This window comes from Festucalex cinctus, chromosome 12 (genome assembly GCF_051991245.1).
Source record: "Festucalex cinctus isolate MCC-2025b chromosome 12, RoL_Fcin_1.0, whole genome shotgun sequence".
NCBI classification, from domain to species: Eukaryota; Metazoa; Chordata; class Actinopteri; order Syngnathiformes; family Syngnathidae; genus Festucalex; species Festucalex cinctus.
The window spans coordinates 7,302,475-7,321,166 of record NC_135422.1 but is presented as its reverse complement, the minus strand read 5'-3'; the positions used below and the strand labels follow the sequence as shown (position 1 = coordinate 7,321,166).

Below are 18,692 nucleotides of genomic sequence, written 5' to 3'. Positions count from 1 at the left end.
GAAAAAGTTTGGATTTAACAGTTCCTATTTATTTAAGAACATTCCATCTGAGGTTTTATTTCTTTATAGAATTGTAAAACTGCTCTCAATGGCACATGTACGGCCCACAGGCTGTACCGTAGCCTCCCCTGCCCGAATTTAAAGACATATGGATGCTCTTGTATGTAATCTCATGTTTACGTAAGGCACTAAGGTTGGTGATGGATGTTGCAGGAAGTGGGGTGATGCGGTTAGACGGGCTTCTAAGCTGCACTGAAGTGAGAAATCTCGTGAATTAAATCTCAGTCGCAGGATTGCAATTGTGCTGCGTTGACAGGAACCGATCGCCGACATGATCGAAATTGTACCAAAACAAATGTGGCCATGCTATTGTTACTTTGCCTCGTATCTTTTTTTTTTTTTTTTCTTTTAAACAAATTTAAGCACATCTTTATTGCCACTCTCCATCAAGTCTTCAAAGCTTTTCTTGGACGGCAAATCTCTTTTCAAATCTATGTTTGTGTCTTGTCGGCACTCACTCGCTCACTCACTCAAATTGAAGCTGACACGGATGACTAACATTTTGTCTTTTTTTTTTTTTTTTTTTTTTTTTTTTTTTTTCCCCCTAGTAGAGCTGGACGCCAATGTGACATTCAAAAAATATTTTCAGTCTCGACAAATTCTGCGGAGTGACAAGCTAACTGGTACTCTACTGGCTTTCGGTGTCATTAGCTTTAACGCTGAGAAGGTTTTTGTAAGCGTGGACAAAACTGCTTGAAGTGCGCAGCAATTACACGCTTGGAGCCGTCGCTTAAAAAGGATGAGTATAGTTTCTGTAGTACGGCCTAATGAGATTATTAGCGAGTTCTTACGATGAGGGAACGTGCAGCCCACGGTGATATGGAAAATGGGATCGGATGAGTCAGGAATATGTTGCACCAACTGGCCTTCATGTTAATTACTGCATTACCCTTCCTAATTAACTCATCTGCAAAGAGTCGAATAATTCATGGAATCACAGCGGCACCGTTTCTTGCCTGTCATTTCACCTCACTGATCAACCACATGTGGTTACACCTCGTTTATGCCCAGTCAAATGTGTGCTAGCTTGAGGCTAACACAAGCTTAGCATGTTAGCAGGAGGATATCACACCGAGGCCACCCTTTGATATACATTTGCAGAACTTATGCTGACTTGTCTGGAGCAATTGCGGCTCTGAAAATCAATCAGCTGTCTCCCTCTGATCACATTTCAGAGAAACCCAAAGTTAACAACGATTTACAGGTACTGTAAATGTAGATGAAGCAACAGTATTTCAGTAAGCATTTGAATGGTCACAACCCATTTTTATTCATACAGTGAGATTATAAAAAATCTACGATAGAAAGATCATAAAAATTGATTTAATATCCCCCAAATTTAAACATATTTAAGTTTTGTTTTGTTTTTTTAACGCCAATTTTAAAGTATTTTTCTAGCATTATCACACCCACACTCGCACAGTTCTCCATCAGAAGGCAGTTGAAGTTTAGTTGTTTTTACCCAGTTTATTTTGTAGTTGTTGTCTCTTGTTTCTTCTTCATCTCCTATATCTGCTATATATACACCATATTTTCCGCACTATAAGGCGCAGTTAAAAGCCTTCAATTTTTTCAAAAGTTGACCATGTGCCTTATAATCCAGTGCGCCTTAAATATGGATCAATATTGAGCCGCAACAGGTCTCGCTGTCAAGACGCTATCGGTGACCCTCCACGATCGGTGACGCGCATGCGCAGAAGATGCCGCCATCTTGCATCGCTAGCTAATACTAATACTTTACCACAGAGAAAATAATAAAACAGCCGTTTATTCATTTTGGGAGTAAATGGAGTTGTCAGAAAGCTGGTTTGTAATCTATGAATAAAGTTTGACTGACCTATCTGACTGTTTTGTTGACATTCCCTTTAGCGCAGCACCATCTAATGGATGCATAACGTAACCCCAGCCTTATATATGGAAAAAGTTTTAAAATATGTCATTCATTGAAGGTGAGTCTTATAACGTGGTGCGCCTTATAGTGCAGAAACTACGGTACTCTTTTGTGTCCCCTAATGTTCAGACTGAGACACTACAAAACTGAAATAACTGTTGCAGGCTACATTGAAGTGAAATATTTCAATGAAAACATGCATTTGGATGTTAGTAATGTCAAGTTATTCTAATTTTTTTTATATTTCTCTAGTTCGAGATTAAAATAAAAGATGTTTTCTTCACAATTGTACGATTACTCGCTATCGATGAGTACTGTACTTATCTGTACTCGTCCTCTGACTGAAAAAAAAAAGTAACGGTTACATCTCTATTTCAAGAGTTTCTGTTCAATTCACGTGGATGGCGCTAATGCTGATTGGAGCATGAATCAATTTTGCGCAAATGGTGTATTTCAATTAGATATTTATACGTCCATTCTATGAAAACCTAGTTTACTGATCCACAATTTCATAAAGTACACTGCAAGAAAATGTCAAGGAGAGGAATGTAGGTCATCCTGAACATCAAGAAGCAGCAGGCGGCCACAGGTCTCTCTTATATCTGTAAGGACGGTCTGGACTGCCTGTGGACATTTGTAATTTGTGACCCAGCGACAGCCGTTCTCTGCCGGCTCAAAGAAATGAATAACTCGGACCAGACAGGAAAGAAGTAGAGAGTCAAGGTAAGTGTCTGTCTCCGTCATGTTTGTGTGTATCAAGGATGAAGAGTGAGGCCAGACGTCACATTTTTTCAGAGACGAGTAATTCCACTGGCTACAAGCAATCATACAAAACGTCCCACTGAAGCTTTGTCAGCCAAATTTGTACACAGGAAATATGTCACAAACCTCAATATTGTGTTGGTTGGTCCAAATGTTCCCATAGGCCATCGGTGGCCAAACTACGGCCCGGGGACCATTTACGGCCCGCCATCCATTTTTTAGTGAACCGCGACATATGCTAAAAATGGCATTTGACTCAGTTCAAATAAAATAAAAACAAAAATGTTTGGAGATGGTCAAAGTAAGAAGGGAGGGTGTCGAAAAACGCAGGTGCTATTAAAGGTTATTTTAGTTAACTAAAACTAACGAAAAAACAAAAATTCAAAACTATAATTTCGTTAACGAAATAAGATAAAAACGAAGATGCTTTTTAAAAAAAGAAAACTAACTGAAACTACATTTTACGTTTACAAAACTAACTAAAAATAAAATAACTATAATTATAGCAAAAATGTCCTTCGTTTTAGTCTTTGGTAATTAATTTAATGCATGAGCCTTTGGGGATGATTTTAAATGTAATTTTTAGTAGATTTATTTAGATATAAACCAGAATAATAACGTTGCACCCATGGTGTTTTTTAAATATTGTGCACAAGTAATACACATTAAAAAACAACAACTAAAAACTAAAACTAATACTGAAACTAACTAAACCAAAACTAAGCATTTATTAAAGAACTAAAACTAAAAAAAACTAACAGAACCACCCTGAAAACTAATTAAAACTAACTAAATAAAAAAAAAAAAAAAACTCAAAACAAAATATAAAAACTAAAATCAAAAATTCCAAAACTATAATAACCCTATTGCCATATTACAAATAAATTGGTTTATATACTGTACCATTTTTATAAATATGCAAAAGGACAAATAAATTATTTGTACAATTTTTAGGACTAAACACAATTTCTCTTCATAACATTATGTGGCCCTTGCGTCCTTCGGATTTTCTGGATGTGGCCCTCAAATGAAAAAGTTTGGACACCCCTGCCATTGGCCATAAATAGGGCAATGGGAGTCAATCAAATCTGAAATTGAACCCTAATACCCAAATATTTTTTTATTTTTTTATTTTTTTTAGTGATCACTCAAATGTGTGATTTGTTTTTGGGCATGAGCAAGTTTTTCAAGTCCCACTCATTGTGCTTATTCATCTCATGTACGAACATCCAAAGTTGCCTCTGCAGCAACACTTTGACGAAGAGCCATTAGAATGTACATGCAGTTAATGGACTTTTTGGCAGCGCTTATCATTTTGCAGATGCAAGCCTGTGAGGGCATTACTGACTTTTGCTAATTAGGGAGGTCAACCATCCATCATCCACTCTGGCATAATTAGTTACAGAACTGCTTTAATGGCTGGATTAGAATCAACATGTCCACTTTCTGATGATTTAAACTTTTTACAATGTGATACACGGTGTTGGCCACTAGAGCTGTCCTTCAAATTTAGTTACTGTATTTCTTCTTTCCACCGGGCCGACCCTGTCACATGAAGTGTGGATTTAGTTTGACAAATTTAACTTATATCTTGCTGTGATGATACTTTCTCTGAGAAGTGGGTGGATCGATCCAAACATCGATACCAAGTCAGTATCGATATCCGATCGCTACTGGCTACTTAGTATCTCATTTTTGTAGAAGATTGCATGAACACATACGGTATTGTACTTGAATTTTTATTTTTTTTTGGTTATGTTGTTTCATGGTTTATATTTGTTGTTGCATGTTAACCTTTAAAATCTTGTTTACTTAGATTGAAAGAAGTGTTGAAGGCAGCATTTTTGGTATTTTTTGTTTTGTTTTTGTACTTTCTGAACAGTATATGATAAAGTATTCGTTTTAATTAATTTTCAGATTATCACTTTGTGCACTTTGTTTAAGAATGTTAAAAAAAATATTTTGTCATGGTTGGAATGTTTCTGGGGGAAACATTGATCAAATATTTTCTATTTATCGATTAACTTTGTCCTAATTTTGTCCTTTAAAAAAAAAATAAACAATACCAAAACTAGAGCTGTCAAACGATTAAATTTTTTAATCTGATTAATCACATCTTAAAATTTTGATTAATCACGATTAATCGCTTAATCAAAAGGGCTTTTTATCAACATTTTTTGACCGCCAAATTTAAAATGCACCTCTTATGTGTTAATTTATGTCGGCATTTAATGTTAAGAGGACGTCTCATCCTCCTCTTTTTCTAATCAGTTAATTACTTTCATAATTTAAAGTGGGAAAAATATGACCCCAATCGTTTACGTAGCCATCTTGTGTCAAGCTAAAGTATCATCTGCGGTCAAAATTAATAGTGTGATTAATCTGCATTAATACATGATTAATGCGATATTTTTTTGTGCAATTGTGATTAATTAGTTAACGCTTTAACTTTGACAGCACTAACAAAAACACTTAAAAGTTTAAATTTGATTGCAAATAAGCAATTAGACAATGATACAGCTACCTTTATTTATTTATTTATTTTTAATTCTATATTATTATTTTCAAAAAGTATCTATATCGGCGATACTGGTCCTGTATTTACGTGGTATCGGATCGATACCAAAATTTGCAGTATAGCACACCACTTTCTCACTCTCCTTAAGCTTTTCCTCTACCCACTAAACCCATCCACCCTACAGCGCCCTCTCTGGGGTGGAGGGCAACACGCAAACAAAGAAAAGATGACTAATAATCTATACAAAAATTTATATTAGTACTTTATGACTGTGAGCTTGGTGAAAACATGTAATTTCACCTTGCTATATGTATATATTTGTCATTTTGTCACACATGAAAATTACTTTATATGACAACTATATTCTCATAATTGCTTGACTAAAGATCATTTTAAAAAATCCTATAGTAACTAGTGTTGTTCCGATACCGATACTGGTATCGGCAGAGGTGCCGATACTGCATTAAAACAGTGGTATCGGTATCGGTGACTACTCGCAAGTAACATGCCGATACCATTAATTCCAACGCTAATATAGGATTTTGGATGAAGCATCTTGTGTCTTGCTGGTACACGACATTCACTGATATGTGACGTTCACTGCATGGCAATCTAAGATATCCTATTGGCCCTTGAATGCTCTCAACCAATGGCAGGACAGCTTTTTCATGTTGAGGAAAAAAAAAAAAAACCTTAAGTATCGGTATGGTATCGGTATCGGCCGATAGTGCAAAGCTGGGTATCGGTATTGGGAGCCAAAAAACAGTATCGGAACAACACTAATAGTAATCTTTTCTAGAGTAATCTAATTAGTTTTTCTTAACTTTCATAATTTTATGATCTTTTCCAGTAACTGTACAATTTTCTTTCTTTTCAGCGCGGCCCCAATGCTCGGTGCTGTGGTAACAATCAGCGAAACATCCATGTTAAGCAATCCATGCTTCCTGTGGGCAGCCAAGGAGGAGGACTCAGTGTGCTAATTATTTACTGATGCAGCAAAGGCATCACTGAATGAAACGCAGCGTTTGGTCGAACTGTGCGGGGATGCCCTGGTGGTGTCACCTGGGTAACGCACAAGTAGAAAGAAAGATGGGGAGAGGGGCCTGGGGTTGGGAGAATGAGGCGTGATTGCCCCGGTGCAGTTGAGGTTCACTGGTGAGTCAGGGAGGGAGGGAGCTGGGCGGTGCACAGCGGGGGGGTTGGGGGGGCTTGGGTGGAACAGCGGCCGAGTATTAGATTTCAGATGCATATGAATGACCAACTGCTGGCTTTGCTCTAGCTTTAGGGGGAAATTGCACGGGCTCCCTTTTGAGCTGCACTTTTGAATCTAGATTACTGCTTTGCTTAATCCTGGCGTGGGCAGGTAGGGGGTCATGAATGTCTGTTGCCGGTGCCGTTAAAATGGAGACTTGCAGAGAGGTACTTTACCTCTTTTAAGTCGATTTTACAATACAGCTAGGGTGACCCAAACACTCCAAAATTAAGCCATTAGTTTGCGGTGAGAAACGTATACAGTTGATTTATTTTAAGTTCATGCATCTTGCTGGGCCAACAACGCCCACAAAAAACAAAAAAACAAAAAAACCAGCATCTATATATCCCCCCCCCCCTCTCTCGCTCATGCAATCGCTGCTCCAGAAGCGGGGGAGGAGGTATTGCTGTAGCCTTAAATCCATTCATCTGGGCTGATAGCCAAACAGACTTTCCTCAACAGCAAGCACTGAGAGCGCTGAACTGAAATGATAAAGTAGTACACAGTCCCTGTAGTAGATTGTTAAAAAAAATAAATAAAATAAAATAAAAAAAATAAAAAAAGTCTGTCCAATTCTTAAAAAAATAAATAAATGAATAGAGACATTTACGAAGAAGTGATGGGGCCAGCCAAATGAAAGCTAAACAAACGTGACAACAATAAAATCATGTTATGCAAAAGGAACGTCACATTTTTGGAGGGGAAATGATATCGAAAACATGAGATTCAAATATTCTGCCTTTTCAACAATAATCACAGTCCGAAAGGCATTAATTTAACAATGCGTTCATTATTGTTGTGGTTTGCAGTGGCATAAAATTAGGGCGTAGGAGAGAGTAGTGACGGACAAATGAAGCTTCATGAAACCTTCATGAAACACTTGTGAAATTTTTTGATTACTCTAGATGAAACTCTTGGTTTAAAGATGCAGTGGAAATTTAATCACTTTCCAATGCACTAGTCTTATTTTATATAGATTAGGGGTGTGCATCTCTAAGACATATAAGGGGTGCTAAGCAATTACATTCATGGATAGATCATTTCAGTTTGACTCAGTGGGATTACGAGTCGATGCGGTACGACTCAGCTGGAGAAGGTATGAATGATGCAAATGACTTTGATTGTCATTTTACATACATTTGAATGAACTCGTCAGTACTGTAAATACAGCATTTCTTTCTTCGATATACAGTATCTCTTGAATAAAAGATGATTCGGGATATCAATATATTTCAAAATGGAACGATTCAGTTCGATCAGACTCACTTGCATCTTTTAAATCAAAATATATATCAAATATTTCAAAATTGATCATCAATTCATTCATAAGGAAAATATTTGATACCTCACTTGTGTTGCATATTGATAATCATTTCGGTGTAATTGTTGGCTGGTGAGTGTATAATTTTATGTTTTCCAGACAAAAAAATTATATCAATTTAGCGCATCCGCTGCATATTTTAAATGTATTTACTTTTTAGTGTCAATCTAACACTTGTATTGTATTATTGTCTAGGCGAATGAATCAGTTACAAAAAATTAGGGATGGGCGAGTACCGATACCAGGTATCGGTATCGGGCCGATTCCAGCCTTTTTCAAGTACTCGAGTACTCGTGACGCAGACGAGTACAAGCGGCCGATCCAGTTGACAATATTAAGAACAATAAACAAAAATTTTATTTAAATACAGTGATATAAAGATATTTCTTTATATTAAAGATATTTCTTTATATTAAATCTAATAATTAATTGTGAATAGTGGGAATTATGTTTGCATTATTTACTATGAATTATTATTATTTTTATTATTATTATTATTATTAGGGATGGGCGAGTACCGATACCAGGTATCGGTATCGGGCCGATACCAGCCTTTTTTCAAGTACTCGAGTACTCGTGACGCAGACGAGTACAAGCGACCGATGGCAGAGGGGGAAGACGTTAAGTGAGTCCTCCTTGCCTGTAACTGCTAGCTTGCAGCAGTTTTTCACCAAAACTTCACAGGTTTGGAAATACTTCAAAATTGTGAATCTTAAACTAAAAGAGCATTTTTGTGTTTTATTTTGAGCGTAAGACTATTGAAGAGTGACTGTGCCGTTTTTATTGTCAAAATTAAAGGAAATATATTTGTTTAAAAATATCTTTTAGTGATTTTTTTTTTATTTGTCAAAATGTACTACTGGTATCGGCAGTTGGTATCGGTATCGGTGAGTACTGAGGGTCTGAATATTGGTATCGGTCTGAAAAAAAGTGGTATCGAACATCCCTACAAAAAATGTTTATGACCTACAAAAGCACTTATTTTCTCAATTGGATTAAAATATCATTTAGATTTACCGCCAACAGAATGCCTTCATTTGATCCCATTATGACTTAGGACGAAAATTCCAATTTTCTCATTAGAAAGCGAGGCCGTGCTACCCATACAGAGAAATATCAAATGTGGAGTCACAATTAATTGCAAACACAGCTCTGCAAATCCCAAACTGAGCGCAATCAAGCCAAGTGACTTTTATGATTGCTCTCTGAGCAAATGTCATTACAAAACGCCTCTAATTACACTGATCCCATTATTGAGGCATTTATGAAATGGTATCGAAACTATTTGTTTTCTCCCGCAGCGTGCGGCGCAAACAGAATTCTCAACCCCAAATCGGCAGAATGTCATCCAAGGGACTCTGTTTAATTAATAGGATTACTCTGAGTTGAAAAGAGAAGCAGGTGCGCCTCCGAGTTGCTGTCCCCCCCTCCACAGATAATTCACATGACTGATGCACGACCTCCGGCAGCTCCCCACAGAAAAGTGACCTTATCCCAATGAGATCTTCCCACGTGTCAGAACATTTTCCAGGAGGATTGATTGAACTGTTTGTTTCTGTGTCGGTGAGACAAGACTGCCGCCTCAAACAACCCCCGACAACCCGCTGAGTTTTCCTCTAAACTTCCCTCCTTGTTACTAAATAATGAAACAGCAATGTGAACAATTGGGAATGGGGGATACTTGCCTTACTATTTACCAGGAAATAAGTTTGATAGTTAACTCATTCACTCCCAGCCATTTTCACAGAAGCAATCCCGTTCGCTCCCGGCTGTTTTACTGGATTTTGACTGATTTTGCAAGGCCCACAGAATATTGTGTTCTATTACTATAAAAGCATGGAATCTATCAAAAGTAAGATTAAAGTCTCTTCTTTCATCAGGAAAAAAAAAAAGTATGTTTCTATCTGTTTCCGTTTTGCAGCAATTAGCATTAGACGAGAGCTAAATTTCATCAGTTTTCACAAATCTAATTAAAATTCTAAGTAATTTAGTTTTTTTTTCTAGATGGCCCTAGTTGATCTTCTTTGCTCTGCTGCCACCTGCTGGCTGTTTGTGTAATAACTACCATTTCTGCAACCGTTCTTTGCAGTTGAGAGGCTGAATCAAAGCCTTCTGTATTCTCTAGCATTAAAAAACAAAAAACAAAAAAAAACGTATAAATACGTCTTTGGGACACCTAAAACATAAAAAAACGTATTTACACGTTATTGGGAGCAAATGAGTTACTCAGTCACTGCACAATCAAACTTGACTACTTTTTGTCAACATATGCAAAATAGCAAGTCCTGTGGCAACATGTATACATTATTGATCATAAGGAGGGGGAGAAAAAAAAAAACATATACAGACAACCACTCTTCCACTCATAAAACATTATTTGTTAAATAGTCATAAAATGGTGAATTTCCTTTGGGATCAATAGAATACAGATGAATCTGAACATAAAGGATGTGGTAAATAGTGTAAACACTTATCAATATTATACAATATGCCAGAAATCTGTCAGAGAATGTATTGCATAGACAAACACTGAAAAGAAAAAATGACCTACTAAGGGTTACAATATTGGTGTTTGGTTATGATTTCCAAAAGACTGTTGAATGAAAAAAAAAGAAAGACAGCTGCTCTATCCACTATATTTTAGCTAAAACTATGTTTAGAGAGCTCTCCCCCTTTTTTTTGTTTTTTGTTTTGCTGACCCGCGGAACAGTCCATGGATGATCAGCCACCGCGCATTACAAGGTGAGATGGCACTTTTCCCGGTTGACTTTGGGCAAGTGACGGGTTAAAACTAACAATGCTCATATAGACAAACAGATATTCACAATCAAATTCACTCTATTTAGGGTGTGTTTTTTTTTTTTTTTTTGGCATGTGGTACAAAGCTGGAGTTCCAAGCTGCCCTCTCTATTGAGGTAGTTGCTGGAATTGTCAAACTCCAAAAAAAAAAAATATATCCCTTCCCTTCATAATTTTTCCTTTTTACTATTTAAAAAACTCGGGGCGCTAATTAGCGAACCGCCAGGCTTCCCGTTCTCTCTCCTCTGTTTCATGGACGATTATAACCGTAAACACAAATTCCTTGTGTGTTTTGGCAGACTTGGCCAATAATAAAGATTATTCTGATTCTAAACAGGAAGGCCAAAAGCCCAGATTTGATTCTTATACGTCAGAACTGTGACACATGCTTACCACTTGTATTGCTTTTCCAAAAACTACAACCACCAAAAATAACATTTCCAAGATCTGTAGGGGGACAACATCTTTACTCCCGAGTTGAACTGATTCTGATGCAAAATAACCCCAATCCCCAACAGGCCCTTTAACTCTCCCTTATTCACTACCTTCCAATACGTACATGCACATGCATGTGAACAATCTAGCAGGCTGCTCAGGCACCATGGGGGGGAATTGGGTCCTGGCCAACCACCCCCCGTTCCACATATCTGAAGAGCTAGTGGATACCAATGCAGCAGATGGGGTTGATGCGCTCCTCTCTGCATACATACCAAATAGATAGCCATCAACAGCAGCAGCAGGAGGAGTCGCCCCAGGGCCAAGACTGGAGCTGAGGATACTTGGTCTAGGATGTTGCAATTTTACAGACAAATCCAGTGAGGTGGTGAATGAGCAACATAAGGTCCTATGCTAGTGGTTCTTGGGCATCATTAATTGGCTGCAGGTGATCACGGTACATTGCTTGGCCTATCTGTACTGAATTTGGAGCACTCTGTAGTTGACTTTTGGCTGTTTTGATTGTATATCACGCGATTTCTTTATTTTTTGTAATCCCTTCATACTAACTATCAAGCAAAGTGAAGTATGAATTCATATGTAGGCTATAATGGAACGTACGGTGTTCCGCAGGGTTCAATTCTAGGGCCTCTATTGATTTTATTATATCTGCTGTCATCTTAAGCCAGGGGTGTCCAAACTTTTTCATTTGAGGGCCACATTCAGAAAATCAGAAGGACACAAGGGCCACATAATGCTACGAAGAGAAATTGTGTTTAGTCCTAAAAATTGTACAAATAATTTATTTGTGCTTTTGCATATTTAGAAAAATGCTATGGTATATAAACCAATTTATTTGTAATATGGCAGTAAGGTTATTAAAGTTTTGGAATTTTTATTTTAGTTTTTATTTCGTTTTGAGTTTTGTTTTGATTAAAATTTGTTAGTTTTAATTAGTTTTCAGGGTGGTTCTGTTAGTTTTTTATTCATTTTAGTTCTTTAATAAATGCTTAGTTTTAGTTTAGTTAGTTTCAGTATTAGTTTTATTTATTTTTATTTTTTAATGTGTATTACTCATGCACAATATTTAAGGTTTATTTTAGTTAACTAAAACTAACGAAGAAATTAAAATTCAAAAAACAATTTAATACATAAAAACGAAATAAAAACGAAACTAACTGAAACTACATTTTATGTTTACAAAACTAACTAAAATAAAACTAACTATAATTACAGCAAAAATGTCCTTTGTTTTAGTCTTTGGTAATTAATTTAATGCATGAGCCTTTGGGGATGATTTTATATGTGATTTTTAGTAGATTTATTTTGATATAAACCGGAATAATGACGCTGCACCCATCGTGTTTTTTTTAAATATTGCGCACAAGTAATACATAATAAAAAAGAAAAACTAAAACTAACACTGAAACTAACTACCATAAAACTAAGCATTTATTAAAGAACTAAAACTAATTAAAAAAACTATCAGAACCACCCTGAAAACTAATTTAAACTAACTAAATTTAAAATAACAAAACTCAAAACAAAATAAAAACTAAAATGAAAAATAACTATAATAACCCTACTGCCAATATGCAAAAGCACAAATAAATTATTTGTACAATTTTTAGGACTAAACACAATTTCTCTTCATAACATTGTGTGGCCCTTCTGATTTTCTGTATGTGGCCCTCAAATGAAAAAGTTTGGACACCCCTGGCATAAGGGAATTGTGAGGTTCAGTCCCTCCAACGAGATTCAGACACACTGTCCTATGCATTTCTCGTCAGGATTCAAGATAATTCATGATCTGTTTTGGGTTTGAACAGGCCGTAAAAGTGATGTTTTCAGCCTTGGACAGAAGGGACTGCTGTCAGTCAAGTAGACCCGGGCAGACAGCACTACAATAAATCCTTCCGTCTCGTAAATGAACAGACAGTAAGCAGGTTTAAATTTAGGTGAGCGCTGTTGTTATTGTCGCTTTGAAAGCGCCGGCAATTCCGAGCAGTATTCCCATAGCGATATTAGAAAGCATCCCCACTGGAAGGGGGGGGGCGAGCCCACGTGGATCAACGATGACACAACACGGAATCTTACTGCGCAGCGGCATAAGCTCAGCCATGATGTAATGCATCTGAGCTCACCGGATGAGAGTCAGCATGCGGCGAGGAGGAGGGGCGGTGGAGGAAGATGCGAAGGAAACATAACAGGCTTTGTTATTCTGAGATTTAATAACAACGGGCCAAAGCATTGTAACGTTAATTTTTTATTTTTTTGGGTTGGTGTACGGGGCCTTTGTCTCGGTGTCAGGCATTTTAACACATTCACTGCCAGCCCAGCAAAAATGCATCATTTGACGTCTTTTTCCGTCAATGGCAGTGAATGAGTTAATATGACATCCTGATGTAGATAAACGATTTAAAGCTTGTGAAATTGAAAATGACTTACTCGTGTTGCCCCACTGGATCGACTGCTCCAGCATGCCACATTCCCCCTTTTTATTTATTTAAGCAAGGAAATAGGAAGGAAATTTCAACGGGTCACTAATTTCATTTCAACATGTCGCAGTGGCATTAGACCTGAACAGATATTTCAGAGGAACACAAAATCAATGTCGAGATTCTGCTGGGAATAGCCCAGGAACCCATTAGCAACTTTGACCAATAGGTCAGCTAAAGTAATAGCTGGATAAATGTTTTATTACAGATTTGCAAACGGACCTAATGGGGGGGCGAGTACCTGCGCGGCCATGCATGGCAAATATTAATCATTCGATTCTATTGCCGTAATGAACACAAATCTCCCAGCAGCCCGAGATGTGCGGCTCGGATGATCTATTCGGGGCGGAGCGCTTCGGCATCGCCTCAGATGAGTGCAAAGACGTAAGCACTTAAAACTTCATCATTTTATTGTTTTTGACATAGTAATGTGACATCACTTATGGAGGAGATATGTTTTGACATTTCACCCAAGTTTCACCTATGACTACATACTTTAATTCAAACATTTATCTCAGTTGTGTTTTATCTTTATACTACAATGATTAGTCACACACTGAAGGAAATTAGCCTTCATTTTATGAGACTAAAGTGATCATTTGGGGCTCTAAAGATATTAATCGGGTCATACGGTATTTGATAACACTTCTGATTGATGATAGAACAAACCAAACAGAAGTTTACACTCACAATTATTTAAAAAAGGAACAAAAAAATCATATTACAAATTTATCCCTTAAATTTCAACTTCTTTTGCCTTCAAAAATGTGACTTCCATGGATTATTATTATTGAATGTATTTTTTTTCCCCATTCTATTGTGACCCTGCTTATCTTAGTAAAAGTGTTGTAATATTCAAAACACCCACATATACTGGTAATCGTGTCAATGTGGGCTGGTGAGGGTTGTGTTACATTTTATCACATGTTTTACAATGAAATAGTAAAATTATGAATTGTAAAAGCAATTCCATTCACTTTATAATCATGAAGTGACTTCTTCCCCAAAAAAATGTGACATTATTATTGTAAGTTTTACAACATTGAGATCAATTTTTAATTCTGGCCCATTAATTCTTTGTAAATATTGTAAAAGTAATGTCTTCCACAGAAGGGTATTTTATTCATTGGAATATATATTACTACATTGACATACAATGTATTTATTTTTTATTAAACCTATTTTTCATATGAGTGTGGCCCTCATTATTTCAACTCGTAGCTATTCATCTTATCCGAATCATTTTTTTTTTTTAATCGTCTTTTACTTCTCCAATCGACACGCTATCCACTTCTAACATAGTGATATTTTTTAAGAATTAATGGATAAATGTATTTCCACAGTGGAATTATGTTCCTAACAACACATTTTTACAGATTAGACGACATCTGCCTGGAATAAGTGCAAATGTTTATCTCAGAGTGAACATATGTCAGATGTGGTAGACCCCCACCACTTTTTTTTTTTTTGTGCACATCTCTCAAGCGGCTCAGCCGCTGAGCATGGAGCTACTTTTCTGAATGGAAGCCAGACACACTGAGTGCTCCCACATGCTGGGTAGGGGAGGGGAAGAGGGTGGTGGGGGGGAAGCGGCTCCTGTTTCCAGCTCCGTCTCCAAGGGGACCACCGAGCCCACCAATCGCGTCGCTGAGCGCCGGCAAGCGGACGATTCAATTGCTTAAAGGCACAGCGACCGATTTCAAGCTGGACACGTTGTGGAAGGAAATCAGTTTTAACACTGGAGTTAGCCGTTTTTCTTTAGTTTCTTTCTTCTTTTTTTTTTTTATTAAACGTGAATTCACATGTAAGTTTGAGCCCATTCATTTCTCACAGTATCTGCCTGAATACACATTAGGCATCATACTGCTAACATTTTTTTTTTTTTAAACAAAAACAAATAACACAGTTGTGTACATATACAGATATTCAAAAACTGCAAGGACATTCTATGGTGGTAAGTTGTTATTTATTAAAAAAAGATGACAAGTTCACACTTGGAATGTGAAGTAACTACTGCCCAGAACTTTCAACAAGAAAAAAAATAAAAAAAAATAAAAAAGTCTCGGCATATAATTAAGTCATATTCCAAACCTTTTTTTTTTCTTTTATCAAACAGACTTCATATGTGAGACTCACATAAAAAATAAACTGCTTTTTAAGTGCAAGAAATAAAAAATACAGGTTTATGGTTTATGATAAAAAAGAAGGCAGTCTTCAGTTTTAAAATAAAGTTTCATTTAATGAAACAGGAGTGTGGAATGTACTTTTTTGCTTGCGTTGACCACCAACTGTGTCACACCGTGCCCTTTTGCAGAAGTAATCGTCACATCAACCGGTTTGTTCCCCCCCACAATATTTCCAATAACATTCAAAAACGTGTTTATGTATCACACCACAGGCCATATGAACTTTTGTTTTGCATCAGTTCCAGCTGATTTGTTTTTATTCTTTTGTCTGCCCGGACAGGCTTTAAGCATCATAACATGAGACGATGTCGACAGTGCACAAGTCTGTTCAAATTTTCCCATCACTTGCTACAATTGTTGATGGTCCGTTTCGTAAAGAGTATTATATTGCACAAAAAAATGAGAGGGGCGAAAAACAGTATGTGCCATAAAAATACCAAAAAATCCAGTTTCACACCTGCGATCGGGACCCATCCACATATCACGAGTATGATATACATAAACTCCTAACTTTACTATATTACAGTACATATACAATCTTGAAACTAGTTCCAGCTCTGAGGTATGTGTATCCCCCATGACGCCATTGTATTGTCTACAAATACTCAACAAATCTGCTCTACAACTGTACAAAAAAACCTAGTTGAAAAATCACAAGGCATTTTTGATGCAAGTTTTAATTTAACTTAATCCTTAAAACCAGGACTCCCTTGCATGCGTAAAAATAAAAACAAAAAAAGGATAAAGGGAAGAAGTGCCTGAAACTCACTGAAAGCACAGTAAGAACATTCCCTTTCGACTGTACAAAAATATGCCTGAAAATATCTTAATTTTTCTTTTAAAAAGATGAGGTCTGTCATGTATCAAAATGTTTCCTCCACGTGTTGTGTTAACGCTGCTGAGGTTTGTCAAATTTATCCAAACGAGGAGGTAAACAGAATCGGTTACAAAAAAAACAAAAAACATTTGATTTAGAAATTACAGAAAACCGTTTTTTTTTTTTTTTTCTCTTGTAAAGTAACATCCTGAACAGTTCACAGATTTGCTTCGAGTCAGTCCACAAGTTTCGTCTCCCTGCAGTTTGTCTAAAAAGAGGATAAGATGCATAGAAGTTCATGTTTTTTCCCCCTTATGTGGCAGGGAAAATCCATAAAACCCTGTCATGCTGCCAGATAACAATTAGAAAAGAAAAAAAAAGTCTGCAGACGTGTTTGTTTTTTTTACATTTTTTGCTACCAGCTTCTTAAGCATCTCAAACCTCACCTTGCCTCTTGATCCTGAAACACAGGACCACCCCCCCTCCAAAAAAAATTGGAAGGAGGCAGGGTCTTTAGGGACAACTTGATCAGGACAAACATATCGAATTTCTCCCCTTTTGTATTATTATTTTTTGAATCAGTATGTAAAGACCAGGTCTGAAAAATTGGCTTCCAGCCAGTCCCCTGCGATCATCTCACTGAGTTCAGGCGTGCAATAGTCTGGGAACTCAAAGTGAGAGCCCAGGCTGCCCTCGCTGAACGAGTCCAGGTCTTTATCCACAAGGGACAACGACAGGTTCCCTGAATTGGGGTTGCCCAGCTCCGAGCCCGAGGCGCTGGGGGCGAAATTCAAACTAAAGTCAAACAGCAAATCGTCCGCGTCCTCGCCGGAAGAGGAGCTGCTGGATGAGGACGAAGAAGAAGAGGAGGAGGAGGAGGAGGTGGAGACCGACCTGGCGGATGCTGGTGAGACGGAAGCAGCCTGCTTGGAAATGTTCTTGATGTTGTAAAAGAGTCTGTTGGTGGCGGAGCCGCGCAGCTCCTCGTACATGCTCGCCCCCTCCGACTCGGCCGAGGAGCTCAGCGTGGGGCTGGCGGGCACTTTGGCGACGTTGTACGGCCTCAGGCGCTCCTCCTTAATCCCCCCGACCCGGTGGTGGCGATGCATGTGGTGGCGCATGCGGTAGTCCTCCTCGTAGTCGTCGTCGTCGTCCTCCTCCTCGTCGCTGGGCTCGCTCTTGATCACTTTGAGCGGCTTGAAAGGCGGGAAGGCGCCGGCGCACTCGTCCGCGTAGCCGTGCGAGGTCTTGGGGCCGCCCTTGCTCTTAATCTTGCCGCACTTCTTGCTGGGGGTCTTTGCCATTTTCCCGCACTTTTCCGGCGACGGCGCCGACGACGACGACGACTTGGTGCTGTCGAGCTTTGGTTTCTTCTTGGGTCTGTACTTGTAGTCGGGGTAGTCGGCCATGTGTTTGAGCCGGAGCCGCTCCGCCTCGCGTATGAACGGGATCTTCTCGCTGTCCTTCAACATCTTCCACCGCTTGCCGAGCCGCTTGGAGATCTCGGCGTTGTGCATGTCCGGCGACTGCTCCATGATCTTTCTCCGCTCGATCTTGGACCACACCATGAACGCGTTCATGGGTCGCTTGATGTGGCCCGTGGCGGTCTTGCACCAGTCCGGGTTGATGGCCACCGGGCTGCACGCCATAAATTCACTCTCCTCCGAGTCCGTCGCCTCCCGTGACATGCTCCCGTCCGTCTCGCTGTTGTCGGTGTGTTGCACCATGGTGCCACCCCCAACGTCTCTCAACACTTTTGTCAAGCCCCGGCTGCGTCCTCTCTCTTTTTCTCTCTATTTCCTCTTTCTCTGGTGTCTGGGCACCGATCTTTTTTCTTTTCTTTTTTTTTTTTTGAGGCCTCCAAACGCGCGCGTCTCAAGCTCTGCACTCTTTTTGCAGACTTCCAAACTGCCTTCTTAACTAGTTATCGTTTTTTTTCGCGTCGGCTACGTCACGGTGCGCCATCCAATCACGTCGCTTGCACTCCGCCCAACAGACTCCATCCAAGACTCCTTTTTAACCCTTTTAAGTCCTCCCTGTCGGAGTGGAGGAAGAGGAGGAGGAGGAAGAGGAGGAGATGGGGGGGTTGGTGGCTACGCTGTGTCTGGGCCAACACTTGAGCACAAACGAGCGTAGGCTAATAAACACACCAA

The 18,692-nt window shown here is 38.6% G+C and overlaps 1 protein-coding gene across 1 annotated transcript; it reads right to left on the bottom strand.

Moving 5' to 3' along the window:
- Nucleotides 1-15,749: 15,749 nt before the first annotated feature.
- On the bottom strand, nucleotides 15,750-18,458 carry sox11a (SRY-box transcription factor 11a). The gene has a single exon (XM_077538088.1). It carries the CDS (start codon nucleotides 18,264-18,266, stop codon nucleotides 17,118-17,120), a length of 1,149 nt encoding a protein of 382 aa, XP_077394214.1. The 5' UTR covers nucleotides 18,267-18,458; the 3' UTR covers nucleotides 15,750-17,117.
- Nucleotides 18,459-18,692: the final 234 nt, after the last annotated feature.